The 23,866-nt window shown below is 51.7% G+C and overlaps 6 protein-coding genes across 6 annotated transcripts; 5 read left to right on the top strand and 1 right to left on the bottom strand.

Moving 5' to 3' along the window:
- Positions 1 to 1,733: 1,733 nt before the first annotated feature.
- AYO21_04041 (hypothetical protein) lies at positions 1,734 to 3,766 on the top strand (the record flags this gene model as incomplete). Its single annotated transcript, XM_022654014.1, has 4 exons — positions 1,734 to 1,746; positions 1,810 to 2,072; positions 2,127 to 2,257; positions 2,311 to 3,766. 4 exons carry the CDS (start codon positions 1,734 to 1,736, stop codon positions 3,764 to 3,766), a joined length of 1,863 nt encoding a protein of 620 aa, XP_022513758.1.
- Positions 3,767 to 6,244: 2,478 nt separating this feature from the next.
- Positions 6,245 to 13,655, top strand: AYO21_04040 (hypothetical protein; the record flags this gene model as incomplete). Its single annotated transcript, XM_022654013.1, has 4 exons — positions 6,245 to 7,139; positions 7,190 to 10,287; positions 11,523 to 11,801; positions 11,859 to 13,655. 4 exons carry the CDS (start codon positions 6,245 to 6,247, stop codon positions 13,653 to 13,655), a joined length of 6,069 nt encoding a protein of 2,022 aa, XP_022513757.1.
- Positions 13,656 to 14,702: 1,047 nt separating this feature from the next.
- On the top strand, positions 14,703 to 16,135 carry AYO21_04039 (hypothetical protein; the record flags this gene model as incomplete). The annotated part of the gene is made up of 3 exons (XM_022654012.1): positions 14,703 to 14,757; positions 14,848 to 15,623; positions 15,674 to 16,135. 3 exons carry the CDS (start codon positions 14,703 to 14,705, stop codon positions 16,133 to 16,135), a joined length of 1,293 nt encoding a protein of 430 aa, XP_022513756.1.
- A 549-nt stretch (positions 16,136 to 16,684) lies between these two features.
- Positions 16,685 to 17,209, bottom strand: AYO21_04038 (hypothetical protein; the record flags this gene model as incomplete). Its single annotated transcript, XM_022654011.1, has 1 exon — positions 16,685 to 17,209. The coding sequence occupies one exon, from the start codon at positions 17,207 to 17,209 to the stop codon at positions 16,685 to 16,687; it is 525 nt and encodes a 174-aa protein (XP_022513755.1).
- Positions 17,210 to 20,115: 2,906 nt separating this feature from the next.
- On the top strand, positions 20,116 to 21,911 carry AYO21_04037 (hypothetical protein; the record flags this gene model as incomplete). Its single annotated transcript, XM_022654010.1, has 5 exons — positions 20,116 to 20,518; positions 20,574 to 21,057; positions 21,105 to 21,115; positions 21,173 to 21,451; positions 21,505 to 21,911. 5 exons carry the CDS (start codon positions 20,116 to 20,118, stop codon positions 21,909 to 21,911), a joined length of 1,584 nt encoding a protein of 527 aa, XP_022513754.1.
- Positions 21,912 to 22,353: 442 nt separating this feature from the next.
- Positions 22,354 to 23,194, top strand: AYO21_04036 (hypothetical protein; the record flags this gene model as incomplete). Its single annotated transcript, XM_022654009.1, has 2 exons — positions 22,354 to 22,532; positions 22,597 to 23,194. The coding sequence occupies 2 exons, from the start codon at positions 22,354 to 22,356 to the stop codon at positions 23,192 to 23,194; spliced, it is 777 nt and encodes a 258-aa protein (XP_022513753.1).
- Between the last annotated feature and the right edge of the window lie 672 nt (positions 23,195 to 23,866).

Here is a 23,866-nt window from a genome sequence, read left to right as displayed (position 1 = left end):
ACGATCGTGTGTGAAGGGTCGAAGAACGCAGGTCAATCCCAAGGCAGGTTGTGGGTGTGAAAACACTAGGACGGTTGGCAAAAGGTTGCAGGCAATTAGATGGACCGATAGAGGGGATTGGGTTCGCTTGCGGTCGAGACCGAGAGTAGGGCCGGGATGTATGGAGTAAAAGTGAAAAGGTTCAAACGAAAGATACCAGAACTCAACAGCACGACAATCTTTACTCAGAGTTGCACAGGTGAAGGGCTTGACGAGACCCAACGCCGGGGGTCCAGGTGCGGGTAGATTGAGAGAGATGGCGAAAGACGAAAGGGTAAAAGAGAAACGATCAACAGGTGTTGGTGCGAGGGGCGAGCCCAGTGCCCACGCACCCACCCCCAAGCCCATGCGGGTCTCAGACCCGGCACAATTAGCCTGCAACTCTGAGTAGCTTAAAAAGGCGGCCTTGCCCAAGACGGGCCAAGGCACAAGCATGGACTCGATGGGATGCGTACCTGGGGTGCCTTGATAGGTATGGGCCTTGGGAAAAAGCGACACCGCCAACACCGAAAAGCCCACGAAAACGCCACTTTTAAGCGAGAAGGGGAAGCTCCCCTTTTCCTTTTCCATGGCATCTTAGGTACATGGGACAAGTACTTAGCCCGCTCTGGAGCATTCCATTTCTCGAACGTGGTCTTATTGACCATGAGGCGGGTCAGCATGCCAACTGGAGGCGAAAGAGACGAGGAGGCTCAGAAGATGCCAAAGACACTATCTTCATTTGCTCACCCCATAATTCACATGGTTTTTTCCCTTCGTTGGTCATTCAAATCGAGGGTGGCTGGCGGCAGTATCCGCATATTGAGGTACCCTGGTGTTGTGCTTGCGTAAACCGGGAGTTGGATTGACTTAATGGGGCGATGAACGGTGCACCTCTGCGAATGTTTATCCTGTGAGACACCCCCTACGAATACCTTTACAAGAACTGCTTGTATGATTGCAAAGCTCGAAACTCATCTGCTTTCATCCACCTTATGGCTCCATCACATACCAAGACTGCACCAGTGCCAAGCCTCAGATGCTATGCTGAGACGAAGGATCCGGCACCATGATCCAAAAGAACAATTGCCCCTAGTTTGAGATCCATATCTTAGTAGCATAATATGAAAGATGGCACCAAGATGGAGACCAGAGATGTGATTCATAATAGACACGTTCCCGATCTCCATTCCCCCTCGCCATTGTCATTCTACTTCTCAACTGGGGAACTTTGGTCCTAGACAGATCAGGCCTTTTGGTCTCAACGCTACAGAACTCTCCTCACTGCCTCATCATGCAATGTGCACCAATGTGTCAAATTTGTGGCGCGCGAGGCCATTTCTGATGCAGAACAGAGTTTGCAAGCCGGCCAGTTACAACTCACTCTCACCTCCAGAACCCCTGCTCTGTTGGAGACTTTGCATCAAATCCCCTCAACAATCAAGTAGCCCATCAGCCTCACTACAGCGATATTCTGCTTTGGCGTGCGCTGTTTTAGCCCCTCTCCCCCACCAAACCTCCCCAGACGTTATGACCTTCCCAGCCAGGATGCAGCCTCGTGTTCGCAACCATTGTTTGTGTGCCTACTTGTTCGCTCATGCCATATCATCTGGGAATATCGGCAACCTTGATTCAACACTGCTGATATCTACCTCTTGGGCTAGTTCCCTTAATTCCATCAATATTTGGCTTTCCTTGCTCAAGGCGCATCCAGCATGACCGCAAGAAGTACGTCATCTCCAAGTCGAGTCCCTACCCAGTCTGATGAAACTGACTCTGACTCCTGCGCAGGCAACATCACGCCCATTATTGACGTCGCCGGTGCGGGCTTCAGACTCTCGCTGCTTCTCAATGCGATTAGTTCCGAGTTCTCAAATGCGGGCCTCGAGGTCAAGAGCATATCAAAGGGCGTCACAATGTTCTCGATGATGCTGAAGCACACGGGTCAAGTTCTTCAGGCAACAGACTCAGTTCACTCCCAGGAAGCTATCGAGACAGCAAAATCGATTGCAGATGAAAGCACAAGAGTCTTTGATGAGATCAAGGACATGTGGGTGCGTGTGAGTGCGCAGGACACAGCCAGCACAACTGCCTACACTCTTCAACAGAGGTTCAGAAGGACATTCAGAAAACACAGGGTTATATATCTGCTCGCACAACTCGAAAGTCTTCAGTTAAGCCTGTCGGTCATGCTGCAGATAGTCCAGCTAGGAAAGGTGATGGCGTCCACCTCACGAAGGTTTGACATTTCGTCAAGTGTATCGGAGACAATTACTAACGATGAAATTGCAGCGACTCCCCGGAAGAAGTCTCTTTCAAGAAAGAAGAGATCACTCAGGAACGCGCAGAGGCCCAAAATGCATTGATTGTCCGATACTGGCAGATGAGTAATATGGACGCATTATTTGAGGCCTCGCAGCGAGAAGAGGAGGAAGATAGAAAATCATCCATGAACAACGGCGCCGTGCATGACGACCAGTCGCTGGCGGTTTCTGTAGACAGCTCTCAACACAACTCTAGCCCCATCGCTCCCGAGCACCCCCCCTCGACCGCTTTGGTGAGACTACCAGTGTTTTCTCTCGGCGAGCTTGATCACATGCTTCATCAAATTCGAGATTCTCCTCGAGATATGGTTCAGGTATCCGATCGCGCGATCGACCCTCTCCTCGAAAGATGGACCATTTGGCGTGAGATTCGAGAGAGGCGCCACAACCGTGACTCTGGTTCCAGATACGCCCCTTCAGTGCACAATCTCAATGAGGAGGACGAGGAGACCCCTTTCCATGAACGATATCGAGAGCGTGACGGGAGCCCTCGTGGCTATTACCTGGAAGGCACAACGACCGACTGGAGGAAGCCGAATTCTGCCTCTGCACGCCATGAAGCATTCAAGAGACGGAAGCAGTACTCTGGTTACCAGCCAAGCGTGAGTGCAGCAAGCAGCGACATGGAGGATTCCCCCGGAGGTAGCCCTAGCTCCAAGAAGCGATCCTCGCGGCGATACGTGCTTGACTCAGGTTCAGAATCATCTGCCTCCGAAGCCGAAATGGCCCAGCCCAAACCTCGGCGCCGGAGTAGCGGCAGCCCTGGTGTCGAACGGAAGATACAAGCTGCTGGGGGAGACGCACCCGTAGCACACGCCTTCACGCCGCCAGTTGAACCACCGCCATGGATCACAGCTGCTCCCGCTGGTGTCAACCGTCCGCCCTCAACTCAGCCCTCCGTGACGTCGGCTCAGTCAACGGCATCAAGACTGTCATCTCCTGCATACCACCCACCCGGCCATCGTCCCTGGGTAACACCCGATCAGAACCCGATCCACCACAGCGTCTCGTCGCCTCTACTGCCAGCACAGATGCATAATGCCCCGAATTCAATGGTGCCTCCACAGGCAGTTGCATTCGGACGATATGGCGGCCAAATGCATCCACAGGGACATCCGTTGATACAACAACATGGGTATCCGCAACTCACTGGATACCTACCTCCTTCTTCTCAGACTCGATACATTCCTCAGTCCTCCACCCGGATGGGCCTATCGCCGAGACCGGTGTCTCAAGATGGCAAATCCGCAAGATCACCGTCCCGATTGTCCCAACATAACACCACATCACGCATCCATGATGAGAAGAGGCACTCGAGGGAGAAATCCACAAAGCAAAATATCCGCGAAAGTGCCACTAAGGGTCTTCTGGGCGCTGGAGCTATTGCAGGGTTTCTAGAAGCATTGGAGGGCTTAAGTCTCTAATCATGCCTCGTCGTAATGTATCATAATCTTTAGTCAGGGTTTCTGTGGAAATTGATAGTTGTGCCTAGCACTGCTGGACCATGTTAATCTAACGATGTCGGTCACATCAGGATAATTTCGTCACTTCGTTCTTCCCAAATATGTCCCTATAGGAATATATCATATTGCATCCTTCACTTATGGCGACCCTGCTGCAACAATGCACCCTTCTAGATCAGATATGAAAGAGAGAATGCTTGTGTGAGAGAAACCAGCTCTAATTCGGAATTGGCCGCAAGTTCGGCCGTTGGACAGACACGAGGGATTCGCAAGATTGGTTAGAGCACTCATCCCGGCTATGGTAATACAACATGTTCAAGAGCATTCTGATCTGTGAAAATTCTGGACGTTCGAACCCGCCGAGCCTGCGGAAAAAACGTCGGTGCAGCACCCCAAACTAAACACCGTAGTCAGACCGCATTATCCTCCCTTTATAGAATTCCAAGATACTTTTCTACTACCCTTTCTCAGGGATTATTGTTAAATATTACTATCATTATGTAGCTTATTAGCTCGTAGTTGTAACTAGAGAATAAAATCTACGGTTTCATTCCTAAAACTTTGAGTAAGAAACAAAATAACTTAGGGGTATTCTAGTCATTACTTCGCTGTACTACTTATTTTCTCCACAGGCTCGCCGGCTGATGGTTATCAAATTTTCAGCCTGATCAGTACAAACTATCATCCAAAGCGATCAATCACTTAATCTCCCTGAGACGAAGACTGGACCAGGGAATTCCCACTCATTGAGGCAGTCTGCCGACTAGTTCACGTGTGACAAAGACGTCATCCTGCCAGGCGAGACATGGGACCAAGGTCTCGCTACGGATGAGATTGCCGTTGGGGGCTCACTACCCGTGCCTCAGAGAATAAGTGTAGCCTTTCCAATCCTCCAGCCAATGAGTGTCGGGAAGTTTTTGCATCACTGGATGCAGCTGACGAGGTCCCTGTTCCCTCTGGCGGGATGTTATATGAGTGTGGTGGTTGGCGGCCTTGCAGGTTCAAACTCCTATCTATCCGCATTGTCTGTCGTAGACACCGTTGGATCTTCTGTTATTTTCAAAGCAGAGACGGGTACTGGTCGTGCTTGGTGACAGTGGCAGAGATGGTGGCAGAGATGAAGATCCTGAAAGCAAGAACAGTTGCCTCGCCTTACTCGTCCACACTGGTCACGCTGGTCATGCTCGTACATGTGGCTACACCGCCAAAGACGATCGTCAATGCTAAGGAGAGGACAGTGATCTGGGTAAGTTTCGACACACCGTTTCAGCTTGAACCCAAATTGTGCATTCAGAATAAAATGTGTTAGTTGTATTCTGCCCACGCAGGTACTCTCTAGGTCCTGGTGTAGCAACGGCTCTAGCTTCCACTCGTCGGTTGCATGACCACCTAGAATCACTATCCAGTATCCAGGCAAAAAGCATAGATCGCCTTCGCATTAATTATCGCGAGGCACCCACATGCCATTCAAAGCCAAGGGTTGTGTCGAGTCGAGTCGAGGCTTGGATTGGGCTTGCCGAGTGGCTAATTGAGGATTGGGTTAAACCGCTCCCCCATGTCCCCGCGACGGGGCCCAAGGGAACCAATGCGCGCCATCCCAGGGGCACCTCGGGTCGGTTTGGGGCACCAACTTCATGCAGCCTCAATTTTGGGCGGTGCCCGTTGGTTGTGGCTCGTGGCGGCCCCAGGCGTGTCTTGTAAGAGGTACTCTTTCCCACCTCGCCCGGTACCTCTCCCTGGCTGTCCCTTTTGTGCCCGCTGATGCCATTTGGGCATCTGCAGCGACGATCTCGCTCTCAGGAGGTTCACAGTAGTTGCGCCTCTCTTGCGGTGGACAGTCCATCACCATCCACCCTCCCTTTCCCACTAACAGACCTTCCTCCCTTCCTCTGGATCGAGAAAACCACCCTACATTTTTTCCCTATCATTACTCCTATTCTCCGTCCTCCCGCCCTACGTTCCTCACCGTACACTTTACACTCTGCGCCCGAGGGCCCTCCCTTCTGTCGCCTTCAGACCCTGTTAAGTCATTCTGCTTGGGCGACACATTTTGCCGTTTATCCGCTTCGCACCTAGCGTCTTTTTGGGCATGCCCAGATCTATCCCACTCGTCGCCCAGTCTAATCCATCCAACCAACCCTGTACTATCTGTCGGAGTCGATCGAGTTAACCAGCTTACAAGATATCTCCCACTCTGCAACCACCAAACTTCTCGTACCTATCGACGACTCTGTTGAGCGTAATATCTCCTTCTCCATCACCAATCACTTGCCCGCGAAATCGTCTTCGGTGAACAAGGTGGCTCTCCGGCCATTTTGTGTACGCTGCTGGACGCGGCCTAGAACCAGGGCCCTTTGGCATACCAAAACCGCCTGCAACCATCCTGTCTCGACCGCGCCTCATGAGGAGGAACACTCTATAGAGGATTTCGCATCGTCCATGTCTCGCCCGGACGAGACACTGGCAGCCGCTGCGGCAATTCTGCGTGGATTGGCCAAGGGCTCGACCTCGTCCACCTACACCAATGGCTTGAAGCTTCCACCATACAAGCTCCCTGGAGACGATACACCGGGAAAAGAAGACTTCGAAGCTGAAATAGCCGCTCTTGCAAGACGGATACACTACCTGGAATCTCGGGCGGATGTTGTTGGGCGCTCACTGCCAGATACTCCAGGTGAATTTCAGAGCCCGGCTTCGCCGTTGTCCCGCCCAGTGGAACCACGGGGTTCTCTGGGCGAATCTGGCACTGATTTCTCTGCAGACTCTTCTGAGAGAACACCTATCAATTACAATCATTCGAGGCGCGTCAACAACCTTCTCGCTGCCAGAGATTCCTTTCGACCTTCAGAACCGGACCGTGCAGTGAGTGAAGATGATATTAGCATATTGCGAGAACATGTCGAGAGGCAGGCGGAGCAGATAAAGAGTCAGCGAGACACAATTGCAGAGATCAGTCGTGGTCTACGGAATTCGGAAGAGCAGGCCAAACAAGCCTTCATGAGGGTGGAAAATGAAGACGTTTCGATCTTGGAGAGGGAGCTGCGGAAACACCAGCAAGCAAACGAGGCGTTCCAAAAAGCTTTGCGTGAGATCGGTGGCATCATCACACAGGTTGCCAATGGCGATTTGTCCAAACGAGTCCAGATCCAAGCTACTGAAATGGACGATGAAATTGCGGCCTTCAAAGTCACCATCAACACGATGATGGATCAGCTGGAGATCTTCGGCAGCGAGGTCACTCGTGTCGCCCGCGAAGTGGGAACCGAAGGCATTCTGGGTGGACAGGCTCAGATCAGCGGAGTGCATGGCATATGGAAGGAGTTGACGGACAACGGTAAAGCTTCTAATTTGTTGTGGAAAGGATCTGAATTAACGCTTGAGCAGTCAACATAATGGCAGCGAACCTGACAGACCAAGTCAGGGAGATTGCAACCGTCACCAAGGCCGTTGCACGTGGTGATCTCAGTCAAAAAGTACAAAGTCGCGCAAAGGGCGAAATATTTGAACTACAGCATACTATTAACACCATGGTGGACCAACTCAGAACGTTCGCCACCGAAGTCACTCGCGTTGCCACTGATGTCGGAACGGAAGGCGTGTTAGGTGGACAAGCCCAGATCGAAGGTGTCCAAGGTACCTGGAATGAATTGACCAAGAGCGTGAACGCAATGGCAGACAACCTCACGACACAGGTCCGAGACATCGCAATGGTGACCACAGCTGTGGCAAAGGGCGATTTGACGCGAAAGGTCACTGCGAGCTGTAAAGGAGAGATTCTGCGACTCAAGATTACGATCAACAATATGGTTGATCAACTACAGCAGTTTGCCCAGGAAGTCACAAACCTGGCCAAAGAGGTCGGAACCAACGGTGTTCTGGGAGGTCAAGCTACGGTGCACGACGTCGAAGGTACCTGGAAAGACCTTACCGAAAATGTCAACGGCATGGCAATGAACTTGACAACTCAAGTGCGAGAGATTGCTGCAGTCACCACCGCTGTCGCCAATGGCGACTTGTCGAAGAAAGTTACCGCCGATGTCCAAGGCGAAATTCTCGACCTGAAAGTGACCATCAATTCAATGGTTGATCGACTAAACACCTTCGCATTCGAAGTCAGCAAAGTGGCGAGAGAAGTCGGCACAGACGGAACACTTGGAGGGCAGGCCAAGGTCGATAATGTCCAAGGCAAATGGAGAGACTTGACCGATAATGTGAATACGATGGCCTCGAATCTGACAGATCAGGTACGAAGTATCTCGGACGTCACACAAGCCATTGCTGCTGGAAATCTGGACAAGAAAATCGAGGTACAAGCACAAGGTGAAATCTTGACACTGAAGGTCACTATCAATAACATGGTAGACCGCTTGGCGACCTTTGCCCATGAAGTGCGACGAGTTGCTCGCGATGTCGGTGTCAATGGCAAAATGGGTGGCCAGGCCAACGTTCACGATGTCAGTGGCCGATGGAAAGAGATCACAGAGGACGTCAACACCATGGCCGAAAATCTGACTGCGCAGGTTCGTGCATTTGGTGAGATCACGGACGCGGCAACGGAAGGAGATTTCTCAAAGCTGATCAGCGTCAATGCGTCCGGTGAAATGGATGAATTGAAGAGGAAGATCAACCAAATGATTTCGAATCTCAGAGACAGCATACAGAGAAACACGGCGGCGCGTGAAGCCGCCGAATTAGCCAACCGGACAAAGTCCGAATTTTTGGCAAATATGTCCCATGAGATCAGGACCCCTATGAACGGCATCATTGGCATGACACAACTGACGTTGGACACCGACGATCTGAAACCGCACTCGCGAGAGATGCTCAACACGGTTCACAACCTTGCAAACAGCTTACTGACCATCATTGACGATATCCTGGATATTTCAAAGATTGAAGCCAACCGTATGGCGATTGAGGCTATTCCATACACAATCCGGGGTACTGTCTTTAACGCGTTGAAGTCCTTGGCTGTCAAGGCGAACGAGAAGTCATTATGTTTGGCATTTGATGTGGACAACTCGGTACCGGACTATGTCGTTGGCGACCCATTCCGGCTAAGACAGATCATCCTCAACCTGGTAGGCAACGCGATCAAGTTCACCGATCAGGGGGAAGTCAAAGTGACGATCAAAAAATCCAAAGATCTTCTGTCGAACTGCGCAACAGACGAGTTTCCGTTCGAGTTTGTGGTCTCCGACACTGGGATAGGCATCCAGTCGGACAAGCTCGACCTGATCTTCGACACTTTCCAGCAAGCGGACGGCTCAACGACAAGAAAATTCGGCGGTACCGGGTTGGGCCTGTCTATATCGAAGCGCCTGGTCAACCTCATGGGAGGTCAAGTCTGGGTCACCTCCGATTTCGGGCACGGTAGCGAATTCCACTTCTCGTGCATTGTCAAATTCGCAACGGACGACATCAGTGTCATCAGTTCCCAGCTTTATCCTTTCCGAAAGCATAAGGTTCTCGTGGTTGACAAGGGCGTGTCCAAGTTCTTTGAACGCGTCCCTGCAATGATCGAGGAGCTTGGGCTACAAGTCAGAGTGGTGAAAGACGAAGCAGATGTGCCAGATCCTGGCATCTTCACCGCCGAACGCAATCGCAAAAACACCGACGGAGGCTATGATGTCATCGTCATTGATGAACTCCAGACTGCACAGAAACTGCGAGAACTGGACAAATTCAAGTACATGCCCATGGTTTTACTGAACCCTACTGTGTCTATCAGCCTCAAGACTGTACTTGATCTTGGTATCGCTTCATACATGACCACGCCCTGTCAATTGATCGATCTGGGTAATTGCATGATCCCGGCTTTGGAGGGCCGGTCTACGCCCGTCATCAAGGACTACAAGAAATCCCTCAACGTGTTGTTAGCTGAGGACAACGAGGTCAATCAAAAGGTCGCCATCAAAATTCTGGAAAAATATAACCATGTGGTGACGGTAGTGGGCAATGGGTTGGAAGCCGTCAATGCCATCAAAAACAACCGATTCGACATTGTACTTATGGACGTGCAGATGCCAGTGATGGGTGGGTTCGAAGCCACACGAGAGATTCGGCAGTATGAAAAGGAGAGGGGACTGCCCAGAACGCCCATCGTCGCTCTAACCGCCCACGCCATGCTCGGAGATCGCGAGAAATGCATCCAGGCACAGATGGACGAATACCTGTCCAAACCACTGAAACAGAACCTGCTTATGCAAACGATTCTGCGAGTGGCTTCCGACAGGGTGACCGATATTTTCAACAAGCAGGCACGATCTAAATCCAATGGAGCTCGTAATGGCACTGGCGGTGGTGCGGACGGAAAGGACGCACATTCAAAAGTTGGGGATTCTCGAGGGACATCGAGCTTGAGGCCCCCGTTCAGCGAGAGGTCGGTGACGGCGTCAGGGCCAGTGAATCATGGCAGTGTTGAGAGTCCTTCATTGGGCACAGATGGCGAGCCCGATCCGATGTCGGCAGCTAATAGCAGCGTACGTTCGATGTCATGGTCGGGCTGAAGACAGATCAGAGCTAATTGGCGTGACCAGGTTCTTTTGAGGGCTCACAGTCAATGAAGGTGTTACTTCTGATCGTTGCTGGACCTCTGCAATTCTCCCAAGCATCAATTGATGAGATTATGTTCTGGGCTCCCATATTTGTTGACAGCGTGGAGTACTTCGGGTTTGGCTCTCTCTTTGGATGTTTGCATTGCGATGTGACTTTGTATTTTTGATTTGCGGATCTTCCCAGGTTGATGCAGGACGAGATGGATTATGCATTGGCTAGTCAGCCAGTGCAGTGTCTGTACGGTATGGATTGAAGACGTTCATGAGAAGTCGATTGCTTGTAGGTCAAGACAGACCATGCATAGGCTGGACATGGGTACGGAAATCGGTCGGTGTCAGAGATCCTTTAACAGAGCCGAGGCGAGTCCATAAATCGCTCATATATTTCATCTGGAATCTCCATGGAACCACCAGATCTTGTCCATATAAGAGGGATCCGTACAAGTGCACCATGTTTGTACGACGGCCACAGTAGTTCTGTACTCCTTGTTTGTGCCCCCAATCAGCCGATCTCAGTGGAGTCGATCTTCACTGTGATGTAGCGGAAACTTGTAGAGGGCAGATGCCCAGCCTTTCCGGAGGCAGTAGAATCCCCGGATTCCCGAAGGAACAAGGCCTGCCACTAACAACAAACAAAGAAAGCCAGTTTGTGCGAAAAACACTGGTGGAGACAGGTCTCGTACGAAGAAGGGAGGGGCGGAATGATCTCCCTCGACAGACTTCAGCAACATCCAAACTTGGTGACGCATCTAGCATGTAATATGATTTCGCTCCCTCTTCTATTCGACCTTCACTCGAGCACTCTTCCTTTCCCGCGTTTCTGTACCTGTCGGACAGTTCCCCACAAGTGTTCGACATGAGTCGCGCATGAGGTCCATTACTGGCTCCGTACTCCGAACATGTCACAATCCGTCGATGAAGGCGCTCAGTCCGGCGCTGAAGCTTCGATAACCGACTCTGGTATGGTCGCTGCTCAAGCCGCGACAGACAATGATCCGACCTCCAATCCATCTGCACCTCGCCTAAACCCACGGAGTTGTGTCACATGTCGTCGCAGAAAAGTTCGGTGTAACAAAGAAAACCCATGCGCCAACTGTATAAGAGCGGGGATAGAGTGTGTTTTTCCTGGTCCTGGAAGAGCACCTAGAAAACCGAGAAAGCCACCCGATGCGGAGCTGTTGGCACGGCTGCGCAGACTGGAAGGCGTGGTTCATAGTCTTGGTGCGCAGGTGGACGAGAACGGCATTGTGTCGCCCACTCCCGCAGGTTCGACAGATATCCGGGCACGCTTCGGCGATGTACAACCAAGCGATTCACCAGCCTCCGATCGCTCGGAGTCGAAAAGACAGTCTATTGACAAGCATCTCGGTCGCCTCGTGATCAGTGAGGATCGCAGCCGCTATGTGAACAACGCGTTTTGGACAGGCATGAGCGATGAGGTTTGTTGTCTCTTGGCTTGTGCGAGGTAAGACCTGCTAACAGGTTCGTTCTGACAGATTGCTGAAATGCGGGACTTGCTCGACCCGTCAAGCACCGACGACGAAGATGAGGTTCTTTCCCCCGAAACCGATCGCCAGTCGAACCACCAAGCCTTCCTATTTGGTTACTCATCAGTCATGCAGGATCTGAGAGAGCTACATCCCACTCCGAGTCAAATTTTCATTCTTTGGGAAGTTTTCAAAGAGAATGTGGACCCGGTGGTCAGGATACTCCATCGACCTACAGCCAGAACAATTCTCATGAATGCTGCGAGCAGTATCGATCGAGTCTCCAAGCCAGCAGAAGCCTTGTTGTTTGCCATCTACTTTGGTGCCGTAGTCAGCTTGACTCCTGAGCAGTGCCAGCAACTATTGGATGAGGACAAGCAGTCACTAATAAAGAAGTACCGGTTTGCAACAGAACAAGCGTTGGCCCGTGCGGACTTTTTGAACAGTTCCAGTCTCATGTGCTTGCAGGCACTGTCATTTTTCCTCATCTTTGTTCGGCATTGTGACGATTCAAGATTGGTATGGGCATTGGGAGGGTTAGCTATGCATCTGGCACAGTCGCTGGGCATCCACCGTGATGGAACGCATTTCGGATTGAATCCATTTGACACGGAAATGCGACGCCGGTTATGGTGGCAGATATCTCTGCTAGACAATCGAGCTGCCGAAGACCATGGTGTAGATCCTTCATTCTCCCACGAGTTTTACGATACTCAGGTCCCTGCAAACCTGAACGACGACGATATCTATCCCGGAATGAAGTTCTGGCCCGCAGAAAGAGTCGGAGCGACCGAGATGACGTTCTGCTTGATTCGCTATGAAATCAGTGCCTTTTCGCGTCGATTCAGCTTTGGCGCTCCTGGGCCCGGCACAAAGCAAGTTCCCGACCTGTCCCTTGAAGAAAAGGAGAGGTTAATCGACGAGTGTCACCGGAGGCTCGAAGAGAAATACTTACGGCACTGCGACATGAACACACCAATCTACTGGGTTGCTGCGACGGTCGCGCGTCTCATCCTGGCCAAGATGTGGTTGATGGTGCACCATCCGCGAGCGTACTCCAACAACAACGAACCCTCACCAATGCCGCCGGAAATCCGGGATCGAGTCTTCATCACCTCAGTGGAAGTGATAGAATTCTCTCACCTGCTCGAGAAGAATGAAAACACGGCGAAATGGGGTTGGCTATTCAGGACCTATATGCAATGGCAGTCAGTGGCGTTTGCTTTGTCAGAGATCTGCGTGAGACCGCCTGGACCCGACGTAGATCGAGCGTGGCGCGCGGTCGAATCGGTCTATGGGCAACGAATGATGAACTCCAAGTATCAGAAAGGAATGCTGTGGAAACCCTTGCGGCATCTCATGGCCAGAGCAAAGGCCCGAAGAGCGGAGCAACAGGCACAGTCAACCCAGGTGCCGCAGAAGCAGGAAATCATATTCGCCGATATGGCCAATCCAACTCCGATGGAACGGTTCGTGCAAGACTATTCAGTCAGTGCTGCCAACGCGAATGCAATGGAGGCATTTGACCCGACAAGCGAGCAGCCCTACAACAATACGGGATTGGGCCTAGATCCACGAGTACCAGAATCTTTCCATGCAGCAACCGGCAGCACGACGAGGGAGAGCAGCCACGCCATAATGCAGGATGATCCCAGCGGTGCGGGAGTGAACTGGACGCCGGAGCACATGGCGATAGGGAGCAACGATATATTGGATTTCGGATGGTCGCCATCTGTTGGCGACTTTACAGTGCGAAGTGAACCCTTCCAGCGCTATTTTGTGACCATTCAAGAGAATTGGTTTTGACGAATCAATATAATAAGACGGGAATACCCAGGGAGCACTTCCATTGTTGTTCCCCCTCGCAACAAGCCCCTCCCAAACAGTACTCGGATACCCGACCAAGGAAAAAGTCCATCTGCAAGTGAGACTGATGGGCTGAGCATCGGTTACAGCGCTAAGTCCCAGATCGGGTATGGCATGGCTTATTGACGACATCTATTTCGGGGGACGAGGGGCATCATGAGCATTCTAGATGCTGGTGGTGTTGATTGTGGCTTTTACGAGAGTAAGCGCCAGTTGACCAAACCCCTTCCTGCAATTGGTTCAGGCTCAAACGATTATCTCTTGGGGGCTCCCCTCAGGCACCGAGCCAGGGGTCCACGGGGCTCAGAGGCTGAAAGGCTTACCTGCGGGTGGAGGCTCAGATGCTTAAACTCCCACTTTACTCTGCTAAGCTTCTCGGACCCCGTCAGGGCCATGCCTTCGGTGGGCTCTGGCTGGCTCGAATCTATCCAGAGTCGTTAGGGGCGGATTTGGGCTTCCAGGCATTGGCTAGGCGACGCTCTCCCATCTCCAGTTACCCCTGTGCCTGGGCCAATCGACTGGATGTGCTGGGCCTTTGAAGCCACTCAGGTTCCATGCTGGCCACTATCCCTGCACGGACCTCCGCCATTGACTGGTTTGCGAGCATCAACGCCGTCAGGGGATCCATCGTTCCCCATGCTTCTCTTTTCAGCTCAAAACAACATCTGAAACCCGCTTTTACTTGTTCTCGAAACAAACGCATTGTCGCCTGGCCACTCGTGCTCTACCGAGCAGATCTCTTTGCCCTATTTTTTTTTTGGTGATAATCTCACGGCGCCTGCTGACTTGGACTCTGTCTTCCTCTTTTCAACCTCTCGCTCTCTCACATCTTTGCTCATTGCTTCTTTGTGTCTGTACCAAATCTGAAGCTATCTCATTGCCTGCCTTCGCTACCTGTTCAGCGTTGATACTGTCCTTCATTGCACCAATCCAGTCCCATTTCCTCCAGAATATAAGTATCGTAATCTCAGAACATCAGCTGCGAGCATGTTATATCACTCTCAAGCCAAGATCAGGATACTGATCAGCCTGTTTCTGACCAGTGAGTTGCAATCTCTGCATTATCCCCAGCATTGACGGAAGGACCATCCTCGCTGACCATGGCACCGACTTGCAGCCTACATTTTCTCAGCGCAGGCCGCTGTTCCCTCTTCCACGTATGTCGGACGGGGCACCTCGCCGGACCCAAATGATAATATCACTGTTTCCATCAACGTGCCCAATGACAACTCCAACTCTCTCTTCTTCCACTTTTCGGCGCCTGCGGGCCAGACATGGGCAGCCTTCGGCCTTGGCTCTCAGATGGCGGGGGCGTTGATCTTTGTTACATATGCATCGGAGAACGGGAAGAATGTTACGGTCAGCCCTCGCCTCGGAAAGGGCCATGTCATGCCCCAACACACCTCGGACGTCCAGGTGGACGTTCTGAGTGGCAGTGGTATCACTGACGGATCTTTCGTTGTCAATGCGAAATGCTCCAATTGCCGGAACTGGAGTGGCGGCAATGTCAACATTGACAGCACAAAACAGTCCATGATCTGGGCCGTTGGTCCAACAGGCACCCTGAACTCCAACGATGACAACGCGCAAATCAGACAGCATGAGGGCTACAACTTCTTCGATCTCGACTTCAAGGCTGCAACGGGTACTGGCGGCGTCCCGGTCGTGAGCGCTTCTTCGGACACTGTGGTTGGTGGCGGTGCAATTGGTGGTGGTCACTTCCGTGGCGCTACTGGTTTCCACGCCTTCCTCATGGTGGCCGCTTTCTTGATCGTCTTTCCTGGAGGTTACTTGTTCCTTCGCGTGTTCGAGAAGGTGTGGCTTCACTGGGGTGTCCAGTCGCTGGCCTTGCTCATGACAATTCTTGGTATGGGCGTTGGAATTGCTATTAGCAAACGAAACAACATTGTGAGCATCTTCCCAGTTCCCATATTTCTTGGAAGGACTAACATTTCTAGTCTCCTAATCTGACTGCTGGCCATCAAATCCTCGGCTTCGTCGTTGTCGGTCTTGGGCTTGTTACATGGGTTGTCGGACTAGTTGGGCATCGCATTTACAAGAAGACGAAACAGCCCGCCAAGGTCATGAAGGGGCATCGTGTGCTGGGTCCTGCGACAATCACCCTGGGTCTGGCCAACTGTATCGTTGGTTTCCGGTTCGCCGACAACACCCGCGGCACTATCATCTTTGCTATCGCGATGGTCATCATGTTCATTTTCGTCGGGACTGTCACCTTTTTCAAGCGACGCCAGCAACAGCGAAAAGCGCCCATGAATACGCCAGCAGCGGCCAACTTCCGCGAGGGACAGCAATCCGAGCCGCCCAACTATACGGGAGAGGCACCGTTGCCCTTGTACGGCCAGGGTGGCATCCCCCTGCAGAGCTATGCGAACAACCAGGCTCCCCCGGTGTATCGCTAGGAAGGTGGGCTCGCTGATGGTCTGACTCGCGGTGGTGGCAACATGGGCTCCACGGGAGTTCTGGGTTCAACGTGGGCTCTAGGCTCAGCGTGCTCTCTGTGATGATGGTCGATGAAAGCGGTAACGAAAGAAAGCGTTGTTCACTTTAAGCTTGGGCGACTGTGCGAAAATCTGCAGGTATCCGGTGCGTTTATCGGCTGAGGGCACGGTCTTAGTCCTCGCTATAATATACATGTTGTGTCACAGGGATATTTTATAAGACTATAGTGTGTTTTTCTCCTGACGATTGCCAGAGATCTGGTGAAAGGCAGAGTTCTATGAAACTTGAGGCCGCAGAAAAAGTCGTCCCATATGAAGTATACTGGCCGGGAGTATCTCACCAAACTGAGCAAATGCAAAGATATTCTGAGAGTACTGGATTTTTTTCTATCAACTTCGGCCAAGCCTATAGCTCGTTGCCACATTTTCGTGTTCTGGCCATATCTACCTCGTACCGAGTACATCATTGCCCGTACTGCAACTCCATCAAATTTGGAGGGTCGTCGCGAATCACATTGTCCTTGGTCTCCGGGAGCGGCCTGAGCAAAGCCCAGAGGTTTGGGGCATTTTCCAGGTTCGTCCGCGGGCAGGGAATGCCTCTTTGATGGCAATTCGTGCATCCCATGTCAGAATGCTTTTTGCAGATCCACTGCGATTGTTGCTGAGTGCTTGCAGAACCATCATCACCGCCACCAATGAAGCAACCGTCACAATTGGACCGCATGCCCCGCGGCGTCGGTCCAGGTGCTTGATCGTGACCTGCTGATCGAGGAAACTGTGCGTGACTTTCATGATGCGAACGGCTCCAAATTCGATCATCCAGCTGTAGTCGTTCGGGACGCATCGTTGCTCGAGGGAGCGGATGATTGCGACGGCTTTGGCATAGTTCACCAACATTCCCGGCACCTTGTCTGCTAGTCCCTGGACAACGCTCGAGGTTGTCGAGCTGTGGGAAACAGTGTCGAGCCCCGTGGAGCCGCAGCCCGGAGCGAATTCGAAGACGGTCTGCGATTGTATGTAGACCTTTTCCCACATTTTGTTGGGGAGCTGGAACTCGACGCAGAATGCAATTGGAAACGGGCCCGAGCTTGGGGAATCGCGCCCACTGTACTGGGTGAGGTCCAGATTTGGAAGTCTCAAAAGTGGGATAGATCAAAGCCCCTGGCTGGATGTCGGCCAGGGAGTTGTTTGCCCTCGCGGCAGAGGTGGTGATGGTAAAATGGGGTCGAGGGTCTGACGTGTGACTCGCGTTCCATGCATACAGGACAATGCGGCCGGATACGGTATCTTGAACGGCCTTGAACGGCGCTTGCCTATAGATACTGGCTCGGCCTGGTAGAGTTGATTTCGTAAAGACTGCCTTGTCCTGGACGTCTCCTTAGTGGCATTTGGATCTGAGGCTGGAGGAACAATCGTGGCCAGCCCGACCGCATTGACACGACCGATTTCAAGGGCCCAAAAGTTGACGTATCCTTGTTGACCCTTGCAGTAGACTTGAAACCAAGGAACAGCATTTGGACGTCCCTGAGGAGAATTGCCCTTGTCGTCATTCCCCCAGTGTAATCGAACAACTTGTCTTTAATCACCTTTCTGAAGTGCCAGCACGCCTTGGTGGCTCGATGGATGGTCCACATTGCACACAAATGGAAACCCTAGCGGCCACACTGTGACCTTGTCCTCGGGTATGTTACCAGTCCGTTTGCCCTGGGTGGTGTTGAGCTCAACCTGAAACAACCAAGGAGGGTTTGGGTTTTGAGCATTAGGAGCCGCCTTTTTTCTGCCGAGTACTTTCTCCCTGACGGCGCGCTCGAATGTGAAGTCTGGAGCTTTTGGAAAGGAAAACTTTCAGGGAGTCTTGCGCTGATTTGTTAGACTGACGGGGTAGTTTTGGAGCAGATCTTCCCATTCCTTTTGAATGCGAGGAGCGTGTTCCTCAGCGAGGGCCGCCCTCCCCTTCGCGACCACCATGCCTTCTGCTGGGAAGATAAAGACGTCCGCCAGCAAGATAAAGTTGCCCGTCAGTACGGAGGTAAAGGCGTCTAACAAGAAGACGACAGGTACTGTTCGAGAGGGCAGTCCCGCCGTGCGGCCGTCCACTGGGCGTAAAAGGAAGTTTGACGACGAGGACGATACTGTGCGCCCAGGCAAAAGATTGCCGAAAAGAATTTTCAAATCAAGGTCAAATAAAAAGGCCCTTTAAAGCATTTTGCTGTCTGCAGATACATTGGTATGATCCTGACAAGACACAGCAATTGTTCCTGTGTTTTCTCTCTTCTTTCTCCTGGCGTTTGGTGTTCGGCTTTAGAGTAATGGCTGCCCCGACCAATACTTACCGATACTGACCTTGTTTAATTCGCATTTGGCTTGTACTGGTGGTGTTCGACACTCACACCCACCGTGCTTGTGATACTCGACACTTACACTCGCTGTTCTTGCAGTGTTCACTGCTTGCCATCGCCAAATCACCTTGGGCCTCATGAGGATCTGGTCATCATTATTGTCATGGGGAGAAAAAACGGATCTTCTTCGTCTGATTTGTCAGCGTAACCATATTTCGCAAAGTATATCGAGGAACCGTTTTGAACGAAGCGTTCGAACGACACCTTTGTAAGTATATACCATCTCGAAACAACCAAAGAGCTATGACAGTTTTTGATCACAGCCAGCAGATACGTTGTATTTTTATATTTTGAATTAAGTTTCCCTCGCATGTGAGCTGTCAGGGCCGTGTTATTCGTTGGCCAGGCGCGCACGGACCTGCTGCAAGCAATCAAATCTACTCACTCTTGCCATGACACACATGGACAACCCCAAACTTCAAACTTGGAGATTGGAGCACATATTGCCGGAGTTGTTTCGGCTGGAGGTGGACAGATTCTTGTGCAGAACCTTGGCCCATGTATAGAAGACTTAATTTCCTATAATAGACGGAGAGAATCTAGGCCAAACTCAAATACTACCTTCCTCGCCTATTAAGCCAATATACAGTATGTAACCACACAGATTCTCGATGTATCAGTATTTCTATCCTACCTGAACCACCCGTTTACTCAGCACTAATGTCTACATTCAGTAATAGGACCAGACCCTTGTCAGTCCACTAACATAAAAGTATGTGAGTGAGAACTTGTTTTGACGATTTAACATTCTCGGGGATGTTCGTCGTGATAGAGTATGTCTCTGGAGTTTTGGACGAACGGACGGTCCGAACACCCTCCCAACTCTAGACAAAAGTCGGCGTAGCCAGCTGTTTCTGACATTTTGGGTCACTGTTTGTGGGATTCGAGAGTGACAGCATTGTCGACCACGTGGATGTCGCTATACCTGGCTCTTTGAAGCGGTAAGGATTGGCCAGGCCACGGATGAGGGCACCGAGACGGATAGGGACCTGAGCACCATGTCCGCGGCCCAAGCATGTCCTCTGTCCTGTGGAGGAACGAGCATACTCCTCAACGAGCATCAAATGTGGGATTGACCAGATATTGACCGCCACACTTTTCGGCAGTTGCTGATCATCCTCCACGGCCTGAGGGTCTCTTTGAGAAGCAACAAGGCTTTGATGGGCGTACCAAGGAGCTAGCCCGGTCACTTCCCGTGAGCTTGATGTTGACCACACATCCACAAACATCTGGGAGACGGTGATTCGTTAACCGGGCCGCCTCCGCAATAGCTCCCCACGTTACTCCATACTCTGCATCCACCAACTTACTCCTTTCTCCAAAAGATGGCAGGATCTGTGGTAGTGTCCCCAGAGGAAATCCTGGGTGCCATGTTGTATATCTATGGCAACTCTCGCTCCAGCGAGGGGCTTGTGCTGCTCCTTGCATGGTGCTTCAGATATCCTGACCAACGACCAGGCCAACGCTCAATATTCCTAGCGGTTGGTTACCTCTACCTTCGCACCACTGTCATAACACAGCCCCTGGTGGACTTTCGACAAGATGGTTGGCGGTGCTCCTGTCTCTGCCAACCCCCTCAAGCTCGACGTGCTAAGTCACAGGAAATGTCTTGCCATATGTGTAGTGGCTACTATGGCCACCTTCCAGTATGGCCTTGATTACGCGCTCGTGGGCGGGTTCCTTTCAATGCCCGGCTTCCTCGAGGTTTTCGGGTATTATTCAGAGGAGCTGGGCACTTGGAACATTGACCCGACTGTGCAGCAATTGATATCCTCGTTGATGACGATAGGTACTTTTGTTTCGTCCTTGCTGGTTGGACCCTTCAGCGCGAAATTTGGAAGAAGACATGGCCTTTGGGCAGCCACACTTCTCAACTTCGTGGCAACCAGCATCCAGCTGGGAACCAGGAGCAAGGCAGCTCTTTATGTTGCACGTCTTATCTTGGGTGCGCTATAGGAAACCATGTTCTCCTGTCCATCTTCCGCTGACTTATCTCCGAGGTATCTCCGTCGGCTGGTTTCTTACCTTTGCTCAGCTATACGTCCATGAGGCCGCACCCGCACACCTGCGAGGCATCTCATTTGCTGTGTATCAAGTCATGCTTTCCATTGGGTCCATTGTTGGCGCAAGCGTTGACTTTGGGACGCATACCATGACCGGCCGGGACGCATATCAGATCCCCTTGGCAATCTTCTTTGTGGCACCAACTCTACAGGCCATCCTCCTCTTTTTCTTCGCGCCCGAGTCGCCAAGGTGGCTGATGGTCCAGAGGAAAGAGGAGGCCGCCGAGGCCGCGTTACGGAGACTTCGAAATTCGAATATCGACGAGCTAGAGTTCCAGGCGGAGCTGAATGAAATCCGACAGTCAACCAGAGAACAACTAGAACAGAACAAGAAAGCTCTATTCTTGGAGATGTGGCGAGGCACAAATCTGCGCAGAACCCTCCTTTCTATCGCTGTCGTTTGTTTTCATTCGGCAAACGGGTAAGTGCACTTCCTTTTGTCCCAGGACACGGCTGACGCGCAAACAGATCCAGCTGGGGTATTTCTCTATATCTCCAATGTTTTTTCGATCTACAGGGCTAATCTAAACGAACAGTTAACATTTATACGGTCTATTACTTGCAAATGGCTGGTGTAAAGAACCCTTTCGCATACTCAATCTTGGTCACTTGCACCGGCTTGATTGGGGTGCTGGTCAGTTTCTTCTTCGTGCGACTTATCGATCGACGTACAGTGCTCTTAGTCGGCCTCATGGCATGTGCCATATGCCAGCTGATCCCAGCGATTGCCTGGAGCACGAGTCCCGGAAGTGCGTCGACAGGAAAAGTAGTTGTCGCTTTCATCGCCCTCTTCACGTTCTTCTATGTTGCCTACGGTTTGTCCCGCCGATTTCCAAGCCGGTTCAGAGCAGAACTAACAACAAGATAGCTCCTTATGCATGGCTTTTGGGTGGCGAGTACGTCAACAATCAACTGCGTGCGTTCACGTTCGGTTTGGCCACCGCAATGAACTTTCTTGGCAACTGGGCTGGGACTTTTTCAGCCCCTTACTTCATAAACCCAGCCAAGTTTGGCTGGAGCGCCAAGTACGGATACATCTGGTTTGGCAGCAACGTGGTTTGCGTCGTTTTCACCTATTTCTTCCTGCCCGAAACGCGAGATCGTACTCTAGAGGAGATTCACGAGATGTTCGAGGCGAGGCTGCCGGCAAGGAAGTTCAAGGGCTATGTCTGTACCGGGGTGGAGAGCTACGCGGCAGAGGCAATGGGAAAGGACTTGGGAGAGATGAAGAATGTCAGTCATACATCTCATGTGGAGGAGTTGCGAGAGGCGTGAACCCCTTCTACAAGATTGGTGGTATCGCGCAACGTAGGCGAATCAGGTGGAGGGAAAATGAAAAGTTGATCCAAACAAACAATGAATGAAACGTTCTTCAAAGCTCTATTCTTATCTTGACGTTTTTCTTGCCCCAGTTTGAGAGGGGAGTACACCGTGTGCTCTGGTGCCTCTATACAAGATTGGATTGACGTTGGCTCGGTGTATAAAAACCCGATTCTCCACTTCGAGACCCATTGCGGCGAGCAATAAGCTTCCGCCAATCACAACCCTTGCTCTTCGAATTCGACCGCAATTCTCAAATTCCGTTCATTACCCTGCGTCAGTCTTGCTCTGAAAACCGACTTGTAGCCAAACCTTTGCGCCAGTGATCCCAGACAGGACGACCGTCTCGCCCGGTTCCAATATCCAGCGGCTCCCATCAGTTTCTACCGCCAACACAATGCCTCTCGACACAATCTCAACTTACTCCCACACCTTGCTCCGACAGGATGGCCGACGATGGAATGAGCTGCGGCGCATCACCGCCTCCATTTCAACTCAGCCTTCGAGTGATGGATCCAGTATGCTCACTATGGGCAACACAGTGGTACTGTGTACAGTGACGGGACCAAGAGAAGGGTGCGACTCGACCACTTCGCGGTGAATATTCTGAAATTTAGAACTAACATTTTCCTGCTCGCAGACGCGGCCAACGCGACAACAACAATGCCATAGTCGAAACCGACCTGAACGTTGCCCCCTTTGCATCGAGCGAGCGACGCCGGCGAACCCGCACCGACAAACAAATCCAAGAACTTCAATCCACGATATCCTCATCATTTCAGTCCCACCTGTTCACGCACTTGTATCCGCGCTCTCTAATCACAATCTCCTTGCACGTCTTGAGCCTCGATGGAGGGCTTCTAGTCGCCTGCCTGAACGCTGCAAGCCTAGCCTTGGTCGACGCCGGTGTGCCCATGCCGAGCATCCTCGCCGCCGTGAGCTCCGGGATCATTGTCCCTACAGATGACTCAAAGGCAAAAGTGGAGCCGGTGCTGGATTTGAACAATGCAGAAGAGCAGGAGCTGGCATATCTTACCCTCGCCACAGTGTCTGGGGGCGAGAAGCGGGAGGATAAAGTGTCGGTGTTGATGATGGACTCGCGGGTCGAGATTGCTGCCAGCACCGGGAAAGTGGAGGCCATGTTGGCCACCGGCGTGGATGGCTGTAAAGAGGTGAGGAGGAAGATGGAGGATGTGGTCAAGAAACACGGCGCCAAGGTCATGATGAGTCGGCGGTGACCTTGTCGTGATAAGACGACGCATGCGAGGATTGATAAGATGGAGCTTGAATACTCGTTTTACCTTACGGGAGACGTCAACCGGCTTGTCTCGACTTGCTCAAAGGCCAATTCAATCTACACACTGCGGTCGGAGGCTAACGACATATTTGGTCCCACGCGGAGAGAATACAGCCGCGTGAGTGCGATAGATTTTGGGAGCATTGGATAAACTCAACGAGACCAACTTGGATGAGGTGTTGTGTTATACCCATGAAACGCCAGCGCTTGGAGGGTCCTGCAGAAGGCAAACACGAAAACAACCTTTCAGATCGTCCATCGAAGCCTGTCTTACAACCTTGGACCGACATGATCTTCTCCTATTCCACTTCTCCTTCGACCTTCTGAATGAGCACCAAAGCGTCAGTGCCTTCGTAGAGCTACTGCTTCGGCTCTTCCGACAATCGTCCCTGTTCTGTCGCGCGACTCTGTGCCACAACGTCAGCCGATCATGGAGACAGCAAACTTGGGAGATCCAGGTAACGTGCCCATGGGGTGTTCTGGGTGGTAATCCTTGATGTTGGAGTATTGGCATGTTCATCCTCATCCGCACTGTCCTGGCATATGTTCTTGAGGTAGGCGATCACACCCTTTAGAGTCTTTGCCGATTGGCTATCTTCGATCTGGGCTCCTG

This window comes from Fonsecaea monophora (genome assembly GCF_001642475.1).
Source record: "Fonsecaea monophora strain CBS 269.37 chromosome Unknown Scaff21, whole genome shotgun sequence".
Classification (NCBI taxonomy): Eukaryota; Fungi; Ascomycota; class Eurotiomycetes; order Chaetothyriales; family Herpotrichiellaceae; genus Fonsecaea; species Fonsecaea monophora.
This window is presented reverse-complemented; position numbering and strand designations above follow the sequence as displayed.